Source organism: Sarcophilus harrisii, chromosome 3, assembly GCF_902635505.1.
Source record: "Sarcophilus harrisii chromosome 3, mSarHar1.11, whole genome shotgun sequence".
Lineage (NCBI taxonomy): Eukaryota > Metazoa > Chordata > Mammalia > Dasyuromorphia > Dasyuridae > Sarcophilus > Sarcophilus harrisii.
In genome coordinates, this window is record NC_045428.1 from 203,861,747 (window position 1) to 203,881,134 (window position 19,388).

The 19,388-nt window shown below is 32.6% G+C and overlaps 1 protein-coding gene across 2 annotated transcripts in view; it reads right to left on the reverse strand.

Moving 5' to 3' along the window:
* WWC3 (WWC family member 3) overlaps positions 1-19,388 on the reverse strand; it is a 184,519-nt gene that overhangs the window by 64,761 nt on the left and 100,370 nt on the right. For both annotated transcript variants that reach the window (XM_031959008.1, XM_031959009.1), the window contains 4 exons: positions 18,386-18,462; positions 17,565-17,644; positions 4,802-4,931; positions 75-224 (listed from right to left, as the gene is read on the reverse strand). In XM_031959008.1, coding sequence (XP_031814868.1) covers positions 75-224; positions 4,802-4,931; positions 17,565-17,644; positions 18,386-18,462 — 437 coding nt within the window. The remainder of the gene's footprint in view (positions 1-74; positions 225-4,801; positions 4,932-17,564; positions 17,645-18,385; positions 18,463-19,388) is intronic.

The following is a 19,388-nucleotide window of genomic DNA, read 5'->3' on the forward strand; positions in this document are numbered from 1 at the left end:
ATCATGGCAACATAAAAGCAGTCTTTTTTCTCCCCCTCTCCTCAAGCTCTTTTCATCTCTGTCAGCCAACATACCTCTCCAATGATGTCAGTTTGAGAACCAGCGTCACAGTATTGTTGAGGTAAACAAGAACCGCCAAGTGAACCATAATTATGGGACAAATCTTGCAGAGAGTCAGAAATGCAACAGCTATTCCTGAAACCATCCGTAAGCTTAGCCAGGCTCTGAAATAGAAGAAGGGAAGAAAAAAAAAAAAAAAGAATATGAAAGCAGATTTCAACTTCAGTCCTGGTTTTGTTTCATTGTTATTTTAGTGGCAACTCAATCATCATGCTGCAATTTTTATCATTAAGAAATAGTGTATTTCTTATTCACTTTGCTTCTTCCCTCCATTGGCCAGTGCAATATGAGATTTAATCCCAATAGAGATACTTTTTCAGAGGAACAAAGTCTTTTTTGAGGATTCACAGAATGCAAGGAAAACATTTATGCCCAGTAATATTTGGAATCAGGAATATCTGAATTCAAATCCAATCTCAAGGACTTATTTGGTATATAATCCTGGACAAATCACTTCACCTCTGTTTGTCCCAGTTTCTAAATCTATAAACTAGATCTAATAATTCTACCTATCTCCTAGGGTTGTTGTGAGGATCAAGATGATATGTAAAAAGTTATTAGTGTCTAACATATAATTAGTGCTATGTAAATGTTAACACCATCACCATCATTTCAATAAATATTCAAGCCAGAAGATTCCTTAAAAGTTACCTACTCCAAAGGTACCCACCTAGATCCAAAGATAGAAAATAGGGGGAGTCTGTTAACTTTAATCCCAAAAAGGTATATTTATTTCAGTATAGCTGTTTTACTGAATTCAAATCCAGTCTCAAGGATTTATTTGGTATATTTATTTCTGTATAGCTGCTTTACTTTGTAATCCTATGTAGTCTATCTTATTCATTTAGAAACATTATTTGGTAATCCATAGGTTCCCCCATCACAGGAGTCCATGACATAAATAAGAAATTAAGAACTCCTGATCTAGTTCAACTTTCTCATTTTAGAGATGAAGAGAATTGAAGAAAATTGCCCAAACTGACAAAGTTACCTTGATTATTTTTACAAATTATGGAATTAAGAGATTTAAAACTCAAAGGGATCTCAAAGTTCATCTAACTATTCTCCTCATTTCACAGATGAGAAGCCCGAGTCCCAGGGAGGTTAAAGGAATCCCTGCTAATTGTGGTTTGGTCCATTTCTTCACATTTGTATCCTAGCACCTAAGATAATGCTTATTTGGGGCAGAAACTTTAAAAAATATGTGTCAGTTGTTTGACTGCCTAATGTCACATAAGAAGAAATCCCCGATCTTCTATAACCAGAGGCAATATTCTTTACATTACAGAGCACTTGTACAAGAAGTTGTTGGTGGCAGGCATTTCAACTCTCTAACCAATTCTATCATTTTCTTTTTACCTTTGTTTTCAAATATATGTTTTGCTCATGGAAAGAAATAAATACCTTAACTAAGATGTCCTAACTACCCACAGGGGAAGTCTTTAGTCTTTTCTATATCATCACGATGATGATACAACCAACATTTATATGGTACCTACTATGTGCCAGGCACCATATTAAGCAATTTGCAAATGTTTTCTCATTTGATCTTCACAATAACATTGGAAAATATGTGCTACAATCACCATTTCACAGATGAGGAAACTGAGGCAAACAGAGGTGAAGTTATTTGCCCAGAATTACATAGCTACTAAGTATATGAGGCCAAATTCAAACTCAGGTCTTCCTGTCTCCAGATCCAACACTATACACTGGGCTACCTATTAGAGGCAAACGATACAAAATTTGAAAAAGACCTTTAAAGTTAAATAAAATGCTTTAGAGCCAATACTATCCTTAATACTTGTCTCCTGTCAACTCAGACTAAGTTCACTTAATTCTTGACCTGATTTTTCAGTTGTAATTCTGTGTGGCAAAAAAATATTTTCATATGACTTCGCATATGCCAGAAATAAAAAGTAAATATGTATTCTGGCATTCAGGAGAAACCACTAGTATCCTCTATTCACAATTAAATTAAAAATAAAAAGCTTGACTTTCTTCCATTTTCTAAGACTCAGTTTTTGAGATAGAGATCTTCAGCCTACCATATTAATGTAATCTATCAAATACAGAAGCTACTCTACACAAGACTCATCAAACAGGTTTAAGGCAGAATGTGACCCTCTCTAGAAGTCAGTAATTCCAAGATATCTCAGGTTATTACTCATAAAGAAGTAATGGAATTTTCACAGCTAGAGTGGCCAGGAGAAACTGGTTCATGTATTCCTCTCTAGGTCCACAATGTAGAGGAAAGGGGTTGCCCAAATCTACAGGAACTTCTGATGATTCCAGGAGACTTCAAGGAGAGCGAAAATAACAGATAGGCATAATACTCTCCAGTAAAAATTAAAGGAAAATGTTACTTTATCTTATACAGCATAGTAAACATGGAAAAATAAACTGGACTTGGGAATCAGGAGATCTGGGTTTTTGTCCCATATTCTTATTTACCAGTCTTATGATCCTTGGCAAGTCACTGAATCTGAATCTCAGTTTTCTTATTTATATAATAGGAATAATAACAGTTGGGAAGACTAAATGATGCAAGACTAAAGGATAATAATTGGACTTGTGCTTTCATAAATAAAATTTCCAGTTTTATCAGTTTCTTTAATAACTTGGTGACACAGTAGATAAGAATGATAAAATTGGCAACTGGAAAGATCCGAATTAAAAATGTTGCCTCAATTTCAATAGACTTGTGAGAAAAAGTGCCATCTGCATACAGAGAGAGATCTATGGAAACTAAATGTGGATCGAAACATAGTATTATCACCTTTTGTTGTTCTTTGTTTGTTTGCTTGGTTTTTTCCTTTCATGTTTTTTCTATTTTGATCTGACTTTTTTTGTTCAGCAAGACAAATAAAGTAATATGTTTAGAAGAATTTCACATGTGTAACCTATATCAGATTGCTTGCTGTCTTGAGGAAGGGAAAGAGTGGGAGAGAGGGAGGAAAAATTTGGAATGTAAAGTTTTGCAAAAGTGAATGTTGAAAACTTTCTTTGCACATATTTGGCAAAATAAAATACTATTTTAAAATTTTTTTAAATAAAAATAAAAAATTTGCCTTGGACAAGCTGGGTAAACTTGGACAAATCACATAACTCATCTCAGCCGCTACAGTATCAGCAACATTATGTGATGAACAACTATAAATGATTCAGTTTTTCTCAGCAACACAATGATCCAAGACAAGTACAAAAGGTTCATGAAGAAAATTTCTATCAACCCACAGATAAAGAACTAATGTACTCTAAATGCAGTTCAAAGTATATTGTTTTCACTTTTTTTAATTATTTCATGTTTTTTCTTCTTTTGTTCTCTTTCTTCTTTCACAACATGACCAGCATGGAAATGTTTTATAGTTGCATATATATATATATATATATATATATATATATATATATATATATATAATCTATATCAAATGGCTTATCACCTTGGGAGAGAGGGAAAAAATTTGAACACAAAATTTTATTTTAAATATTAGTATTTTAAAATTTACATATTATTGTTAGAATAAAATGATACAATAATAAAAATTAATGTAGAATAAAAATATTTTAAAACAATAAAGACTTTAATTTCAAGTTTCTATGCAAAAACAAAACTAAAATAAAATTCCCTCATGTATTAAAAAGAAAGAAATACCAAAGTTGTGTACTTGCTATACGCTGCAATCTACTCACAGCCACATGTTCACTGCCCTCCTTTTTAATTTCTCAGAGAATGGAGTATAACTCAGAGATATATAACAATTCAATTTGAAAAAATTCATCTGAGTTGGTCAATAAATCAAAAATTTCTCTCCTCCAATTGGCACCTCCCATTGTACTTTGTCTTTACCTTTCCTATGTATTTTATTTATCCAGTGCCTTTGTTTTATTTCCTACTAGAGTGTAAGCTGTTCCAAGACCAGGAAAGTGTTTCATTTCATCCTTGTATTACTAACATATAGAAAAATGTTAACCAGATGCTTGTTAAATTTGAATTGAATTTTGGTGGTTCAATAAACTTATGTACCACAGAATCATTTAAAGATTCTTTAATTGGTTTGTAAAGTGCCTTCTGAAGACAACAATGTTAAGAGTCTCTGAAAGGTAGCTAAAAGAAAAAATATAATGATGAAGGCTAGAAATGGAAAAGACAAATGGGTTCATCCATCTAAAATGATTTTTGATACTTTCCCAGGCTTCTAAGAAGAGTACTATAGTATTTTAAAGCTTTCAAAGCTTTCTACCAACAGGTCTACCTACTTTCCTGGCAATGTCACACATTACTACTCTACATCCTATATTCTAATCTCAAAGGTCCTTACTTTTCTACAAACATGTTATAATTGCCTTGCACAGTCCAGTCTTCCTCAAATTTCTTCCCTCTTTCCATAATAGTTTTTATTTAAAAAAAATTAAAATTAAATAGTGCACTTGAGACTATAATCAAGAAAATTCAAATACAATATTAAGAATAGAGACTAGAATTATTCTATTTCCTGTTAATAAAAGGCTATTTTCCTCCTAAATATAGAAAAAAAAAGTAAAGGAAAAAAGAAAAGAAAAGGCAGAAACTCAAAAGTCAAGGGTATAATTTAGAAAAGAAAATTACATATATCAAAAAAGATGTAATTGGTGAAGGAGGGCTATAAAGTTTAAAAGCTTTATGGTCTGACATTCTTACTTGCATCAGGTCCCGCCTTTCTTTTTCGCCTGTACAAATAGCTTTCTTTATGGTTCGGAGCTCACTCATTATAGCCTGGGCTTCATCCAATTTGTAATTAGTATGAGCACTTGACATCTTGCGATCAATTCTGTTAAGAAAAAAATCAGAATGACAGCTTATCATTACACAAACATAGACATAAAAAGAAAAAAGGAAGCACAAGTCTTAAATCAATGAGACTCAACACATAGAATTTATAAAGTTCCTTTGACATCAAACACCTTTAAAGAGCAAAAGAATGGTTAACACATCAATGTATTGGCATGATTTTGTTGACAGAACATCTTTGATACTTAATAGCTTCCTTCCTGAACATAAAGGAGGTAGTATGACTTTACTTGGCTGACTATACCCTTTCTGGTTTCTAAAATGACATGATCTATTGTTGCCTTCACCCTCCTTATTGGGGAATCCTCAATAGATTTATTTTCTTTCATTTGCTCTAGATACAAGCTGTCCGGATGAGAACAATTTGGTTCAGTGTTTGCATTTCCTCTAAGAATTATTAGGCAAGAGGAGCCACTGTTTTAGTTCTTCGGGGTATAATTATAAGGAGAAAGAACCCACAGGAAGGAGGGATAAGCATTTATATAATACCTACTATGTGCCAGATACTGTGCTAAACCCTCTATTAACATCATTAATTTTCACAACAATTCTGAAAAGTAGATGCTACTATTTTCCCCATTTACAGATAAGGAAACAATAATGAGAATATATTCAAATTATTTAAAATAAAAGTTCTTTAATTTTATAATTATTAGGTATAAGAAAAAACATTTACAAAAAGTACTAAAGGGGTAAATGAGTAATTTCTTGAGGATCACTAGAATTTGAATAGCACTTTTTTTTTTTAAACTTAAAAGGTAAAGTATATTTTAATCATCACATTCAAGGAAAGGTTGGCCTTTCCAGGCCAGGGTAATTTTTTTTACAACATTATCCCTTGCACTCACTTCTGTTCCAATTTTTCCCCTCCCTCCCTCCACCCTCGCCCCCGGATGGCAAGCAGTCCTATATATGTTAAATATGTCACAATATATCCTAGATACAATATATGTGTGCAAGACAGAACAGTTCTCTTGTTGCACAGGAAGAATTGGATTCAGAAGGTAGAAATAACCCGGGAAGAAAAACAAAAATGCAAACAGTTTACTGAATAGCACTTTCTAAAGAAACAAACAGCAATACCTTAGGAGGCTAAAAAGTTGCAATCACAGTGTTATCATTTATGATTGATAAAATTTACTTAATTATCACTTATAAAAATACATATTTCCTTGTCATACAAAATGGAGCTCTATCTTTAAAGTAAGGAAATAAGTATTTATTAAGCACCTGCTATATGCCAGGTACTGCAGTAATTGATTTACAAATATAATCTCATTTGATCCTGATACTAACCCTGCAAAATAAATGCTATTATTATCCTCATTTTACAGTTGAGAAAATGGAGACTGAATAGTGGTTAAGTGACTTGTCCAGAGTTATACAACTAGTAAACATCCAAAGTTATATAGGTAGTAAATGTCTGAGGCTGGCTTTGAACTATGTCTTCCTGACTCCAGATCCAGTACTTTTTTTAATTGAACTATCTACTAAAGGGAAAAGGGAAAAGAAAGTATTTCTCTATTGAAAGTTTAAAAAGACAGAGTATAGCCAAGAGTTAAGTACTAGACTCCCTTCTTTTTGCAGCCCATGCACTGGCATAACTTTCACCTAAACAATGGGAGATAAAAAGCAGGTTAACTTTCTAACACCTTCTCACTTTACATTTGTACAGCATTTGATTATTTTTTTTTTCAAAGCATTTTCACTTACATTATCTCATCTACCCAGTCTTTCCTCTATATAGCAAGCTGATCACTGTTCCTACATCCTTAAATCCTGAATCCCAAATGCACTATCAACTTCCATTCTGTCTCTTTTGTTACTCCCATTGAGCCACAAATTGCAAAAAGCTTTATTTAATAAAATTCTGAGATTGTGACTGAAACATGGTATCCAGAAACATGCACTGGACAAAAAGAAAGGAGACTTTAGATTTTATTCCCAGCTCTGTCATCAATGAATTGCTTATGTGGCTTTAGGCAATTCAATCTTAGTGAATCTCGTTTCTTCATCTGTGAAAAGGAAGAGAATATAGTTGATGTACTTCCATTCCTATCTTTGATTCTATACTGTTCTGACTCAAAAGGTTGAAATGAGCTATTGAAGCCTGGGTAAGTTTTACACATGTAACCTAACACATACTTTTAGAATGGAAAGTTAAAAGTCAAATTCATTTTAGCAAATTATATATTATAATTCAAATCCTACCCATAAAAACTACTAAATTATCATTAGATTAATAGATTCTATTACCACATATAGAGCTTGGTACAGGAAAAGAGATTTCTTTTAGAGATAGATTGATATTACAGGAAAACCAGAAATACCATGACACATGATGAGGTAAAATCATAAAATAAAGGAAAACTCATGTGTTTTTCTACTTTAGATACTATTCAGAGAATCTGATATCTAATGCAATACAGGAATAAAAGACTATAAGTCATAAAACACTAAACCTGCCTTTTAAGTTGTCTGACTTTTCTGCTATTCAAAGTTTAAATTAATATACCTCATGCAAGAGACCCAAGATTGAATCTAGGCTCTGCTATCTTACCTGCCTTATACTAGCTTAGTTTCTCATTAAAATTAAACTTAAGTTTAATTATCTGTAAAGTGGAAACCTTATAGTGATACTTGAACTAGTTACATGTTATTTTCCTGGTAAATGTAAACTACATGAGGGCAGGAAGCATTCTAGTTTTGTCACTATATCCCCAGTAACAACATACTTTGTACAAAACAGTCACTTAAGAAATAAGAAATAGTCATTTAAGAAATTGTTGAAGTGAATAAATTTATCAGAGGGTTCTTTTGAGGATAGATGAGATCATGAATCTAAAGTATTTTATAACTCTAAAATATAACCTTAAACTCCTATAAAAAGAATATGTTCAAATGTACTTACAGAAACAATTTTGTACTTTCAATGATGTAGGCAGGTAAGAAATGCTATTGACATTCCACAAATACACTTTATAGGGCCAAAAAAACCAATAACCAATACAGAATATCAGCTAAAATTGCTACTAACCATAAGGACCACCTGCTTCCCTTGTAATAAAAGCCTTTCAATTGATAGGTATCAAGAAACACATGAACTGGCGCAGAATTAAAGAATTAAGCAGAGTCAAGAAAACTATACACAATTTCTGCAATATAAACAGACAGAACCATACACACACGCACACACATACACACAAATCAAAAGAGGTTTGTAAAATTATAAAAACTATACAGGACTCAAAAGAAGTAATACAAGAAGACACTTCTACCCCACTCCTTTAAAAAGGATGTAGTGACAAGTATTGTACAGTGCACATATTTTCAGACTATAAGTATTAATCAGTTATGTTGATTTTTTTTTCCTCTTATTTTTTCCTTTTGGTCTTAAAAATAGCATTACATGAGATAACTCTGAGAGAGGAAAGAGGAAGGAATCTTAGAAAGACTTTGGTGATATAAAAACTATATTAAAAAGCATATTGGTAAATAGACTAATGTCTTAATTTCTGTCTCTTTTTTTGTGACCATCCCATATTTTAAAACATATTTCAAAGTGCTTTGCTTCATGGAGTCTTCTGAATACTCTCAGTCCTTTTTTCTACCTTTTGCCACTAGCAATATGTGTGTGTGTGTGTGTGTGTGTGTGTGTGTGTGTGTGTATATACACATATATAAATCAAGAGTGAAAATATATATGTATATATACACACATATAGATATGACTCATCAACCAACATTTTCTTGATTTATACTTAATTGCTCACAAATGTTTAAAAATATAAAGCAGATGAGATTTTAGAAAATTAGAAGTTTTAAAAAGTGGTATATATTTATACTGCCTTTATCTCTACACAGAATGGCAAAGCAGCCAGCAAGAAGTAAAAAGAAGATAGCAGATTCAGATGTAATATTAGCAATAACAGTTGGTTCAAGAATTAGCAGGATAATTCATCCATGCATTCTTTCTTTCAAACAGTTAATCACTAATTCATTCAGTCATTCATTTATCTAGCCAGCCAACTAGCAAATCAGCATGTCATAACATACCTACAAGGAGTCAAGAGCTATGGATTCTTATCCTGACTTTGTCAGGGATAGTTATGGTTCTGTCATTTTAAACTAATTTCACAGGATTTGGGATCATTGATTGAAGACAGAATGGGACTATATGAGATTATTTTCTCAAATACTCTTATTTTACAGATGAAGAAACTGAGAACAACAGTACCACAGTAACCAGCTTTTGAATGAATAAATATCCACATATGCAAATGATGGGGATTGTACTAAATGATAGCTGAGGTTCCTTCCACCTCTATCAAGTACTTATTGGGCAAGTGCTATATGAACAGCGATGTGAATGTGTAAATTAAAAGAAGTCACTGACCATAAAGAAACGACCATCTTTGTACGTGGAAATAATATTTTTAACTACCTGCTCTTCTTTTGTCTTCTGGAAAGTCACAAATATTGTTCAAAACATTGTTCAAAGTTACAAAAATATTGTTCATTCTCAAAAATTCATAGTTACTAATTTTATTTAATGAGTAATTTAAAATTTTTTTTTGTTGTTTTTAACTGTGGTTTTAGTTATAATAATATATGCTATAAATAAAAACGTCTTCAAATGGCTTTGTCTCATTGGGAATTAAGAAGCATGAATGTTCCAAAATATACTAATGTTCAGAAATATTGTTCATTTTATGATCTTTAATATGGAATTTAAATTCAGACTAATACATAGCCTACATGACAAATAACATGGAATATCAAGAGTATGCAAGAAATCTTTATTTTTTCCAGAATGTCCTTTAATTATTTCACTCATTTGAGCACTGTCGATCCAATACTTTATTTTATATCACCATTCCTTTCAATTTGTCTAAAATCAATGATCAATAATAAGTTCAAATAAAATTTAACTTCAGGATAAATCTGTAGTTACGGAGTGGTTTGTGTTTAAAATTTTTTTATGCTTCCTTTTTTTGGTGAAAAGAATTAACAAGAAAGGAAGCATATCATTCAAATAATTGAAAAAAATTAAAATTAAAAGAACTTTTTAGAAATCTCATGTCACTCAATCTCCTATCTCTCCCTAAAGTGTTTTATGTTAGTACTGTTTAAGATGTCAAAAGAATTCCATCAGCAGAAATACTACTAATAACTAAAGAGCCTTCTAAACTCCCACATCTTGAAGAAAAATGTTGCCAGGCCTATAAGCTCATTCCCATTTAATGCTACAGATTATATCCGAAAAAGAATGGAAAGTTTTGTTAAAACTCCTGCCTTTTACATCACCAGCCCTGGCAGGGGGCCTTGGGTTAACCACAGAAAGCTTCCTGCAAGCCTTCTATCAACAGCAGGTACTGTTTGGAAAGCAAGTTTTGCAGCAAGACCTGTCCTACAACCAACAACAATGCCCTTTTTGTCTCAGCACAACTTCTTTATGTTTTCCTGTTATCAGAATATTGGTTCTGCCTAGCATTTTCTTATGAATTTGTGCCGAATGTGATATATTTTAATCTATCCCTTTTCTAAGAGCTAACAATCCCACTCTGTTCTGAAACTTAGAAAGATTTTTTTTCTCCATCTCAAATGCTAAAAGAAGGCCCTAAATATGAGTAAGCTTTCAGTTGTTACATACAGATTTAGACTTATTGATGTTATTGAGGAAGAATAAGGGGTGTATTAGACAACTGAAACTCAGAGTCAAGAATCAATCATTCAACATTTATTAAGCATCAACTTAATCATGTTGTTTGCCTCAATTTTCCTATCTACAAAAGGAAGGTATTGGAATAAATTAACATGTACTAGGAAGACTTGAATTCAATTTCTAATTCTGATACATAATAGTTGGATGACCCTTGGCAAATCAATCTTTTTAGTCCCCTGAAAGACTACAAATTGTAGGAAAGATGCTGATTTGCACTGGAAAAGGGAATTCTTTGAGATGAAATCCCCAAACCAAGGAAATCACAAGTCTGAGTCCTGAAATAATAATCATTATAATTATAAAGGATAACAAGGAGAGGGAAGAGGAGGAGGAGGAAGAAAAGGAGAGGAAGAATAGGGTGAGGAAAAGAAGGAGGAGGTAGTCTGGTAATTAACATATATAATACTTTTTTTAAATTTGTTTGCTTGTTTGAGGTGAACCCATAATGGAGCTTAAGTAATAATTAAAACTGTAGGTAATAAAAACAAAGAAAATGCCCATTAGTTGGGAAATGATGAAAGAAATTAGGTAACAACAGTGTGATAGAATGCAGAAAACACACACACACACACACACACACACACACAAAGTACAACAGAAATGTACAAGTACACTGTTAAAACAAATAACTGAATGTTACGTGATTATAATAACTAAGCTGGGCCCCAAAGAAGAGTGAGAGTATAAGAATTTCCCTTCTCTTCTTTTCAAAGGTAGAGAACAACATAGAAAGCACTATATAGATATGCACATACATGTAAATATATACATATGTGTGTGTGCATACACACACTGAGGAATTAAACTGATGTGTTGAGTAGTATGGTTGAATTTTTTTATTGCTTTTTTCCTTTTCTTTCTTTTGATTTCTTTGACATAAGAACTAGCCCTCTAACTTACATGAACTGATGCTAAGGGAAATGAGCAGAACCAGAAGATCATTATATACCTCAACAACAATACTGTATGAGGATGTACTCTGATGGAAGTAGATTTTTTTAGACAAAGAGAAGATCTAACTCAGTTCCAATTGATCAATGATGGACAGAAGCAGCTACACCCAGAGAAGGAACACTGGGAAATGAGTGTAAACTGTTTGCATTTTTGTTCTTCTTCCCAGGTTATTTTTACCTTCTGAATCCAATTCTTCTTGTGCAAAAAGAGAACTGTTCAGATCTGCACACATATATTGTATCTAGGATATACTGTGACATATTTAACATGTATAGGACTGCTTGCCATCTAGGGGAAGGAGATGGAGGAAAAGAAGGAAAAAGTTGGAACAGAAGTGAGTGCAAGGAATAATGTAAAAAATTACTCAGGCATATGTTCTGTCAATAAAAAGTTATTAAAAAAAAAAAAGAATTAGCCCTCTAGATAGAGGAGGGAAGATAGATCGATTGGAAAACAAAGGTGATGTAAAAGCCCAAGGGAGCAATTTAAAAAAAAAAATGTACGTCATACAGGCTAGGTATTGGACTAGTACATGTACATGGGTTCTAAGATTAACTGAGACATTTCTTTTAAAGAGAAAACTACCCACTTTTAAACCAATTACTATGGAATATTCACCAGCTCTTGATCTCCCCTGAATTCTGCTCCTTACCAAATCAACATTTTCTGGTAACCAAGGAAAAAAGCAAAACTCTTCCAAAATATCTCCATTGTAACCATCCCTCTCCCTCACCTTCCCTCCTCCAAAAGGGCAGGAAAAGTAACAAAGGATTTAGACAGGCAGAAACTGCCCTGCCCATTTAAAACAGAATTCTCTGATATCTTCCAACCTAGGTATAAATTCTGTTTGCTGGGAGGTACACACCCAACCCAGACAGTGACAATTGAAAAAACTCTAGCGTTCAGCTATCTTCAAAGGTAGGAAAGTCAAGCACTGTATACAACAACACTTTGGGCATGGGCCCTTAGATCAAAGAAATGTGCAGAAGAACTAAAAGGGCTCACACCACAGCTCTCATTTCCAGTCTGTGCCAATGGCTAATGTGTTAAACTAAACCAGTTCCTTTTCCTCTGGACTTAGAATTCTAGGGCTGGCACAGTCCCCTGAAATCATTGCTGGTAACTATTTCTCTTCTCTAAATTTCTGAACCTATTCAGAAATGTTGCTTCCATTTTTGTTATGCTTTTCTGCATCTAAAATATATATATTTTTTAAATTTCCTTTAGGAACTGTGCAATTTTTAAGACCTTTTAAAATGGATAATCTGTCACTCAAGGATCTGTGAAAGTGTTTACAAGGTGGACATTTTAAAAAGTCTCCCTTGAGAGCCTATATTCTATCTTCAATCTCTATCTGCACAAATTTGCCTTGATGCCCAGAATGCACTTTCTCCAAACTTCCACCTCTAGAAGGGTTAACTTCCTTTTAAGATTCACGTCCTATTTCATCTTTAATGGAAGCGCACTTTCCATGTCATCCTATTTGTTCACTTAGCTCTTTTTTCCCCCTCAAATTACCTCACGTTCATGTTGGTATATATATTGTAAGTCACAGAATAATTTATGTTTCTTGAGGGGAAAGAATCTTTTTTTTTTCCTTTTTTGTTTTTCTTTTTTGCTCAGGTAATTGGGTTAAGGTACCAGGGTCACAGAGGTAGAAGTGTTGAGTGTCTGAGACCAGATTTGAGCTCAGGTCCTCCTGACTTCAGGGCTGGTGCTCTATCCACTGTGCCACCTAGCTGCCCCTTTTGTTTTTCTTTTGTATCCCTACCAACTAGGACAGAAACGTAGATATCAAGTGCTTATGAGGCTGTGGGTATTGTAATTGTTTGGTGTCAAAAAGACCTAAGTTCAAATCTTACTTTAGACCAGATACTTACTAGCTGGATAGTAAGACCTGAACAAATTATTTAATCTTTCAGCCTCAGTTTCTTCATCTGTAACATAGGAATAACTGCACCTATATTACAGGGTTGCTATGAAAATCAATGAGACAATATATATAAAGTGCTTTATAAGCTTTAAAGGATATAGAAATGCTCGCTGTAATGATTAATGAAAGTCTATTGAACTAAATTGAATATAGTTCTTTTCCCCACTATTACTAGCACTAAAACTCAGCAATTAAGTGTTTGTTGATTTATTGGCTTTCCTTAAATGATGTCAAATGACATCAAAAGGGAAAATAATCTAGAAGGTTTTAAATGAATTTTTCATTTTTCTTTAACCACTAATGGCTATAGGTCATAATTCAAAAATTTGTACCTATATACTGACCCACCCAATAGAAAAATAATATTCAATCAAGTACCTTGAAGTAGTATGTAAAAAAATTATAAAGTATAGCACCACCAAGAAGGCTTAATGTAAAAAATATTAAAAGGAGCACATCTTAATATTGCTTTTCTAAGATACAAGAATATGTTTCATAGGTTTAACAAAATAATTAGCAAATTATTGCAATTAAAAAATGTCAAAAATTTAAATTTAGATTAGAAGTCTCCTACCACAACCAAAAAAAAAAAAGGTAGCAGAAATCCAGGGTTATTAGAATGTAAGCTGCTTGAAGGCAGATATTATTATGCTTGTTTGGGCGGGGGATTGTATCCCCAACACTTAGTGCACTGTCAGTCATATAGTAAACATATTCACCTTCTAATAGAGCTACCAAGAGAAACAAATTTTCCCCATCATATAATTAGGATCAATAACAGTGGCCTCTGTTTTCTTTCAGGTAATAACAGAATAATTTTTAAAGTCTCTTCCAGGTTTTTTTTCTGATATGAATATAATTTTTCATAAATTTATCTTCATTCACAGATAAATAATAAATGAATAGGCAGTATTAATTTGCCTTGAATACTGAATGCCCAATATTCCCCAGTGGAAAAAAAATCATTTGTCAACTTATCTTGGGCTAGGAACAATCCCTTAAAGCAAAATTAATTCTGACTTCATTTATTTCCCTAATGTACATGTGTGGGAGGAGTTCATGAAAAATAACATTCTAGCAAAAAGGCAAACTTTAAGCTACTTTTTAAAAATTATCCTATCATTACCTGAAAGCAAAATTCACTATGCCACCTCTCTAAAAAAAGATCTTCTCTTAAAAAAAAAAAAATTACAAAATATTCTTTTTCCCCTCACTTATGCCCAAGAGGAATGAAGAAGTCTGTGCCAATAAGGAAATCTGACCAAGATAAACAAGTTGAGGTTAAAATACTGGAACCAGCCAAACTCCTAGTGAGGCACTCTGGAAAAGAATACAGTGGATATTCTGGGAAGCCAGGACAGCAGAAAAATTTCTGGAGGGAAATTGAAGGTCCTTTCTTAAAATTACTGTTGGGTATGAAATCAGCGCTCTCAGTTAGGAATATGGAGGAAAGCAAAAGAAGAGATCAGCTTGTTCATTCTTTGATCCTGTAGTTAATCAATCTGTCAATAAGTTTATTGTTGCTCAGTTGTGTATGGTTCTTTATAATCCCTTTTTTTTTTTTTTTTGGGGGGGGGGGGGGGGGGGGGGGAGAGAAGCCAAGAAATGGAAGTGCTTTACCATTTCCTTCTTCAACTCTTTTACAGATGAGGAATTGAGGTAAACAGGATTAAATGACTTGCCCAGGCTCACACATACATTGGTCTGAGGCCAGATTGAAACTCATAAAGATGAATCTTTGTGACTTCATTCTATTCTCTGCACCACCTCACTGCCTATCTCTAAAAAGTACATTTTCTTTCTCAAAGTTTTAGATAAAAATTTCATTACTGTTGTTTTTTAATTCTCAACTGAGAAATTTATCAGAGCAAAATCTTAACATCAATTCTTTTTAGCAAGTTAGCTCATCCCAAAAAAAAAACCAAAAAACAAAATGACACCAGAAACCTGGATATCAGAACATAAAACCATTTAACTACATTAATTTTCTCAGGCTGAGTAACTCAGGAGATGAAAAGAATATTTGCCATGTGCCATATGCAAAGGGTGGAATCACAATCAATATTTCCTCTTCCTCCTTTGTGGTTATGCAACATAGAACATGTGCAACAAAAATTTAATGTTAATGGAGCATGGGTGAGAAGCCAAATTCAAATGAAATACTGGTTTTCAAAGCATCTTAGCCTCCAAATCAATTAACAGATGAAAGGCTGGGTCTAGGCAGTTTTCAATTTGCTAGACTGTCATGTTCAGTTTGTGAATTCTTTGAATATGTCATCTATCAGTCAATGGAGTGATGGGAGAGATGTATGTATAATATCACAAGGAAATGGCATGTTCAGATAAACTCTTTATACCAGGAAGATGGTAGGAAGGAAAGAAAAGGACAGCTTTTGACAAATGATCAAAAAATATATATATTAGTCTTACTTGTGTCAGACTAAAGTGCTACTTGATTACTTTTCAATATTAATTGATAATATTCCCAGATGCTTTTGTATTTTACTTTTCCTATGCTTTTCAGTTTCAGCATCATGAATTCTATGTATTTTCATTCCTTATTTGAGTAAGCATGGAGTTATAGATACATTCTCTAGCTTTCCCCTTCCTTAAAGATAGGACTGAAATGATTAAAAAAAAAAAACTTTTGTTCAGCAAAGTTATACTACTACTTTTTCTAGCTACAGTGAAATTTGAAATATATATCTTATTCAAAGTCAAGGCTAACACATACACACAAAAACATTGGATCAACTACTTGTTCAGTAGGGGCAGGATGGTACAATGGAGAAAAATATTGGCTCTGAAGCTAAAGGACCCAAGTTTAAATTTCACCTCTGTTTAATACTTATATATGATTTTGGACAAGTCATTTATCCCCCCATGGATCATACTCATCTCTAAAATAATGACTGAACTAGATGGCTTTTATGATCCCATCCAGCTCTAGAATTCTATTCCCATAACAGTATAAATAGAAAAAGAATTAAGCCAGAAGTCAGAACATAAGGTTCTGAGTAAAGCTTTTGCCTTCTGGGCCTCCCTCCTTCATTTGTAGAATAAAGCTAATAAGCAGATAGCAGAAGATAACTAGATTAAAGGAAATAAGCAAGACATTTTTCTATTCAGCATTTAAATATTTTGAGATTAAACTACTATCAAGTCACATAAAATTGCATATATTTAAGAAGAGTAAACTTTTTTCAACTTGCTTATTATTAAAAAAAAAACAACCTGTCATTTCACTCATTATAAAACTGAAATGTGCTAAATAATTATTTCTTGTCTTCTTATAAACATTATAACAGAAAAATTATAGTAATAGTCCCAATATGCAAAGGTGAACTTTGTCAAATGCTCAGGTAAAGGTGAAATATTGATACTTATGGTTTGTTTTTGTTTTTAAACATGGCAAAACGGGAATTTGTTTTTCTCAATTATGCATGTTTGTAAAATGTTTTGGGTTTTTTTGCTCTCTCAATGGGACAAGAGTGAAAGAGAAGAATTTGGACCTGAAAATAAAATAACATTGAATGGTCTTTGGGACACTTGATTAAACCACTATAAATGTTCACTAAATGAGTTAATCCTCTAAAAAGTGAGAATTTACTTTTGACTTCTGAGTAGGAGAAATTTCAGGATTTCATGTTTCAAATAAAGGGGGAAGACTAGATAAATAGTTTCCTATTTTCACAACTATGTTTTGAAAAACAAAGGTGCCTGGCTTCTAATTTTTTTTCCCCATGTCAAAGAGCTAAGCAGATATCAAAAGTGTATAGTCCAGGTAAGACTGGGAGACAAAGAGCATTTTTTTAAAAAAACTAAATCTTATGCTATCTTCAAAATACTATTTAAAGGTATTAAACAAAGATCCATAGAATCAAAGAAATATCTCTATCTATAGATAGGTACAGGCACACGTACAGGCACACACGCACACACACACACACATACATATATTTGCATAAACATACACATGTATATTTAAAAATTTCACTCACTCTTGCAATGTCTCTACTCCTTTTTCTTTATGTTGCAATTCTTGCTTCATTTGTGTCAGCTCTCGTTTTAATCTGGAAAGCTAAAAACAAATACATTTTTGGGGAGGTTTACTCAAGCAAATTAAAGGTAAACATTTCTGGTATCTGAATTCATTTCTTTCAAAAGATGATCAATCATATGCTGGCTAAAAATGTATAAGTTACGAAAACTGAAATATTTGGGAAATGACAATCTCACTGCTTAAATGACAATAATTGGCACTAAAGTAGTGCCACTTTTAACTCTCAAGTGATGCAATTTCAAAGGGATATAATCTACTATAGAAACTAAATGACTGGTAATTCTGAAAAGATAAACAAGGTTTTAAAAAAGGAATTCCACCTTCCATTACCTAATAAAGAAGATGAATGAAAACTAACTAACATCTGCTTTTTTAGGAGAATTCAACACCTCAAGTTGTTGAGTTCGTTTTGTTTTTTGTTTTTGATTAGCCGATTTGTCCTTAAGGAAACTGAAGACAAAACCTTATAGTAAATTAATTAACTGTTAAAACTTAAGAGAATGAAACGAGAAAGAACTATGATTACACTGTTTCCCATGGCTATTCTATTATCATAGGCATATGATCTGAATTTTTAAAATAATAGTCAAAAGCTATCCAAAATGATAATTTATCAAAACAAAAGCTTACAAGTCTCATTAAACAATCATTTAATGAGAATTTTTTAAAAAGTTAATGAATAATTGAATGAAATAATTTTATTGACGTGAAACATATATATGACAGTTTTATTCATGAAAATATATATGTTTTACTTACTCTATCACGACGGCTTGCAATCTCTGCTTTAATTTGATATGGGTCATATTTTGTGTTTGTTGAATATCCAGAGAATGCTAAAAAGAAGAAAAAAATTTTACTTTACAACAATTTATGCTCTATATCACCTCAGTCCCAAATTAGTCACTATATATACACACATAAAAGCAAGAGGTTTGACATAATTCTAATGTTCATAGAAAGTATATCTGTAAAGTCAAAGTTAAAAAAGCCAAACTTGGCTACTTATATCCATCAATGCTAAGGATTTAATTTTTTCATTTTTCATCTTATGTAATATTACTATTTCATCTTGAAGAAAACAATATCTCATTAGTTATTTCACATTAAAGATTTTAGATTCAAAGCTCTTAGAAAAGCAGCAAATATTTAACAACTGACACTCCATTTTTTGGTAGTTGTTTTTTAGTGTATTTTCTAATAAATATCATAATAATAACTGTGACTATGGGTAACTACTTATTTTACAGTCTCAGCAAAACCATTTCAATGAGTAAAATCTTAGTGATCTGATACATTCAAGAATCAGTACCACATGTAATTAATTTTAAGTCTTTAAGATTAACTTTTATACACAGCTTTTTGACCTTATACTCTCTGTGAAAACTGAGATATACATGAAAAACAAAAACAACTTAAAGCTTTCAACTTTTTGACATAAATGTTCAAGCATCTCAGCTATTTACTCATCTTCTTAAATACATTTTGAACTTTTCTTGATGGCTGACTATCATAGAAATATCGCTCCCTATATTTTCCTAAAGCACTCTGTTCAGATCTTGACTTGACTCCATCACACATTACCTTTCAACAGGAATAGTTAGCTCCATTCATATTCCCTCTTTCAAAACATTAAGTAATCAAGGACAGAGATTGTCATGTTTCATTCTTGCAAAGCTTCATTGCCTAGCCCAATGCCTTCCTTGCACATAGTGAGTGGCTTAATAAATGTCTGGAGAAGAGTGAATGTACTGAAGGGAAG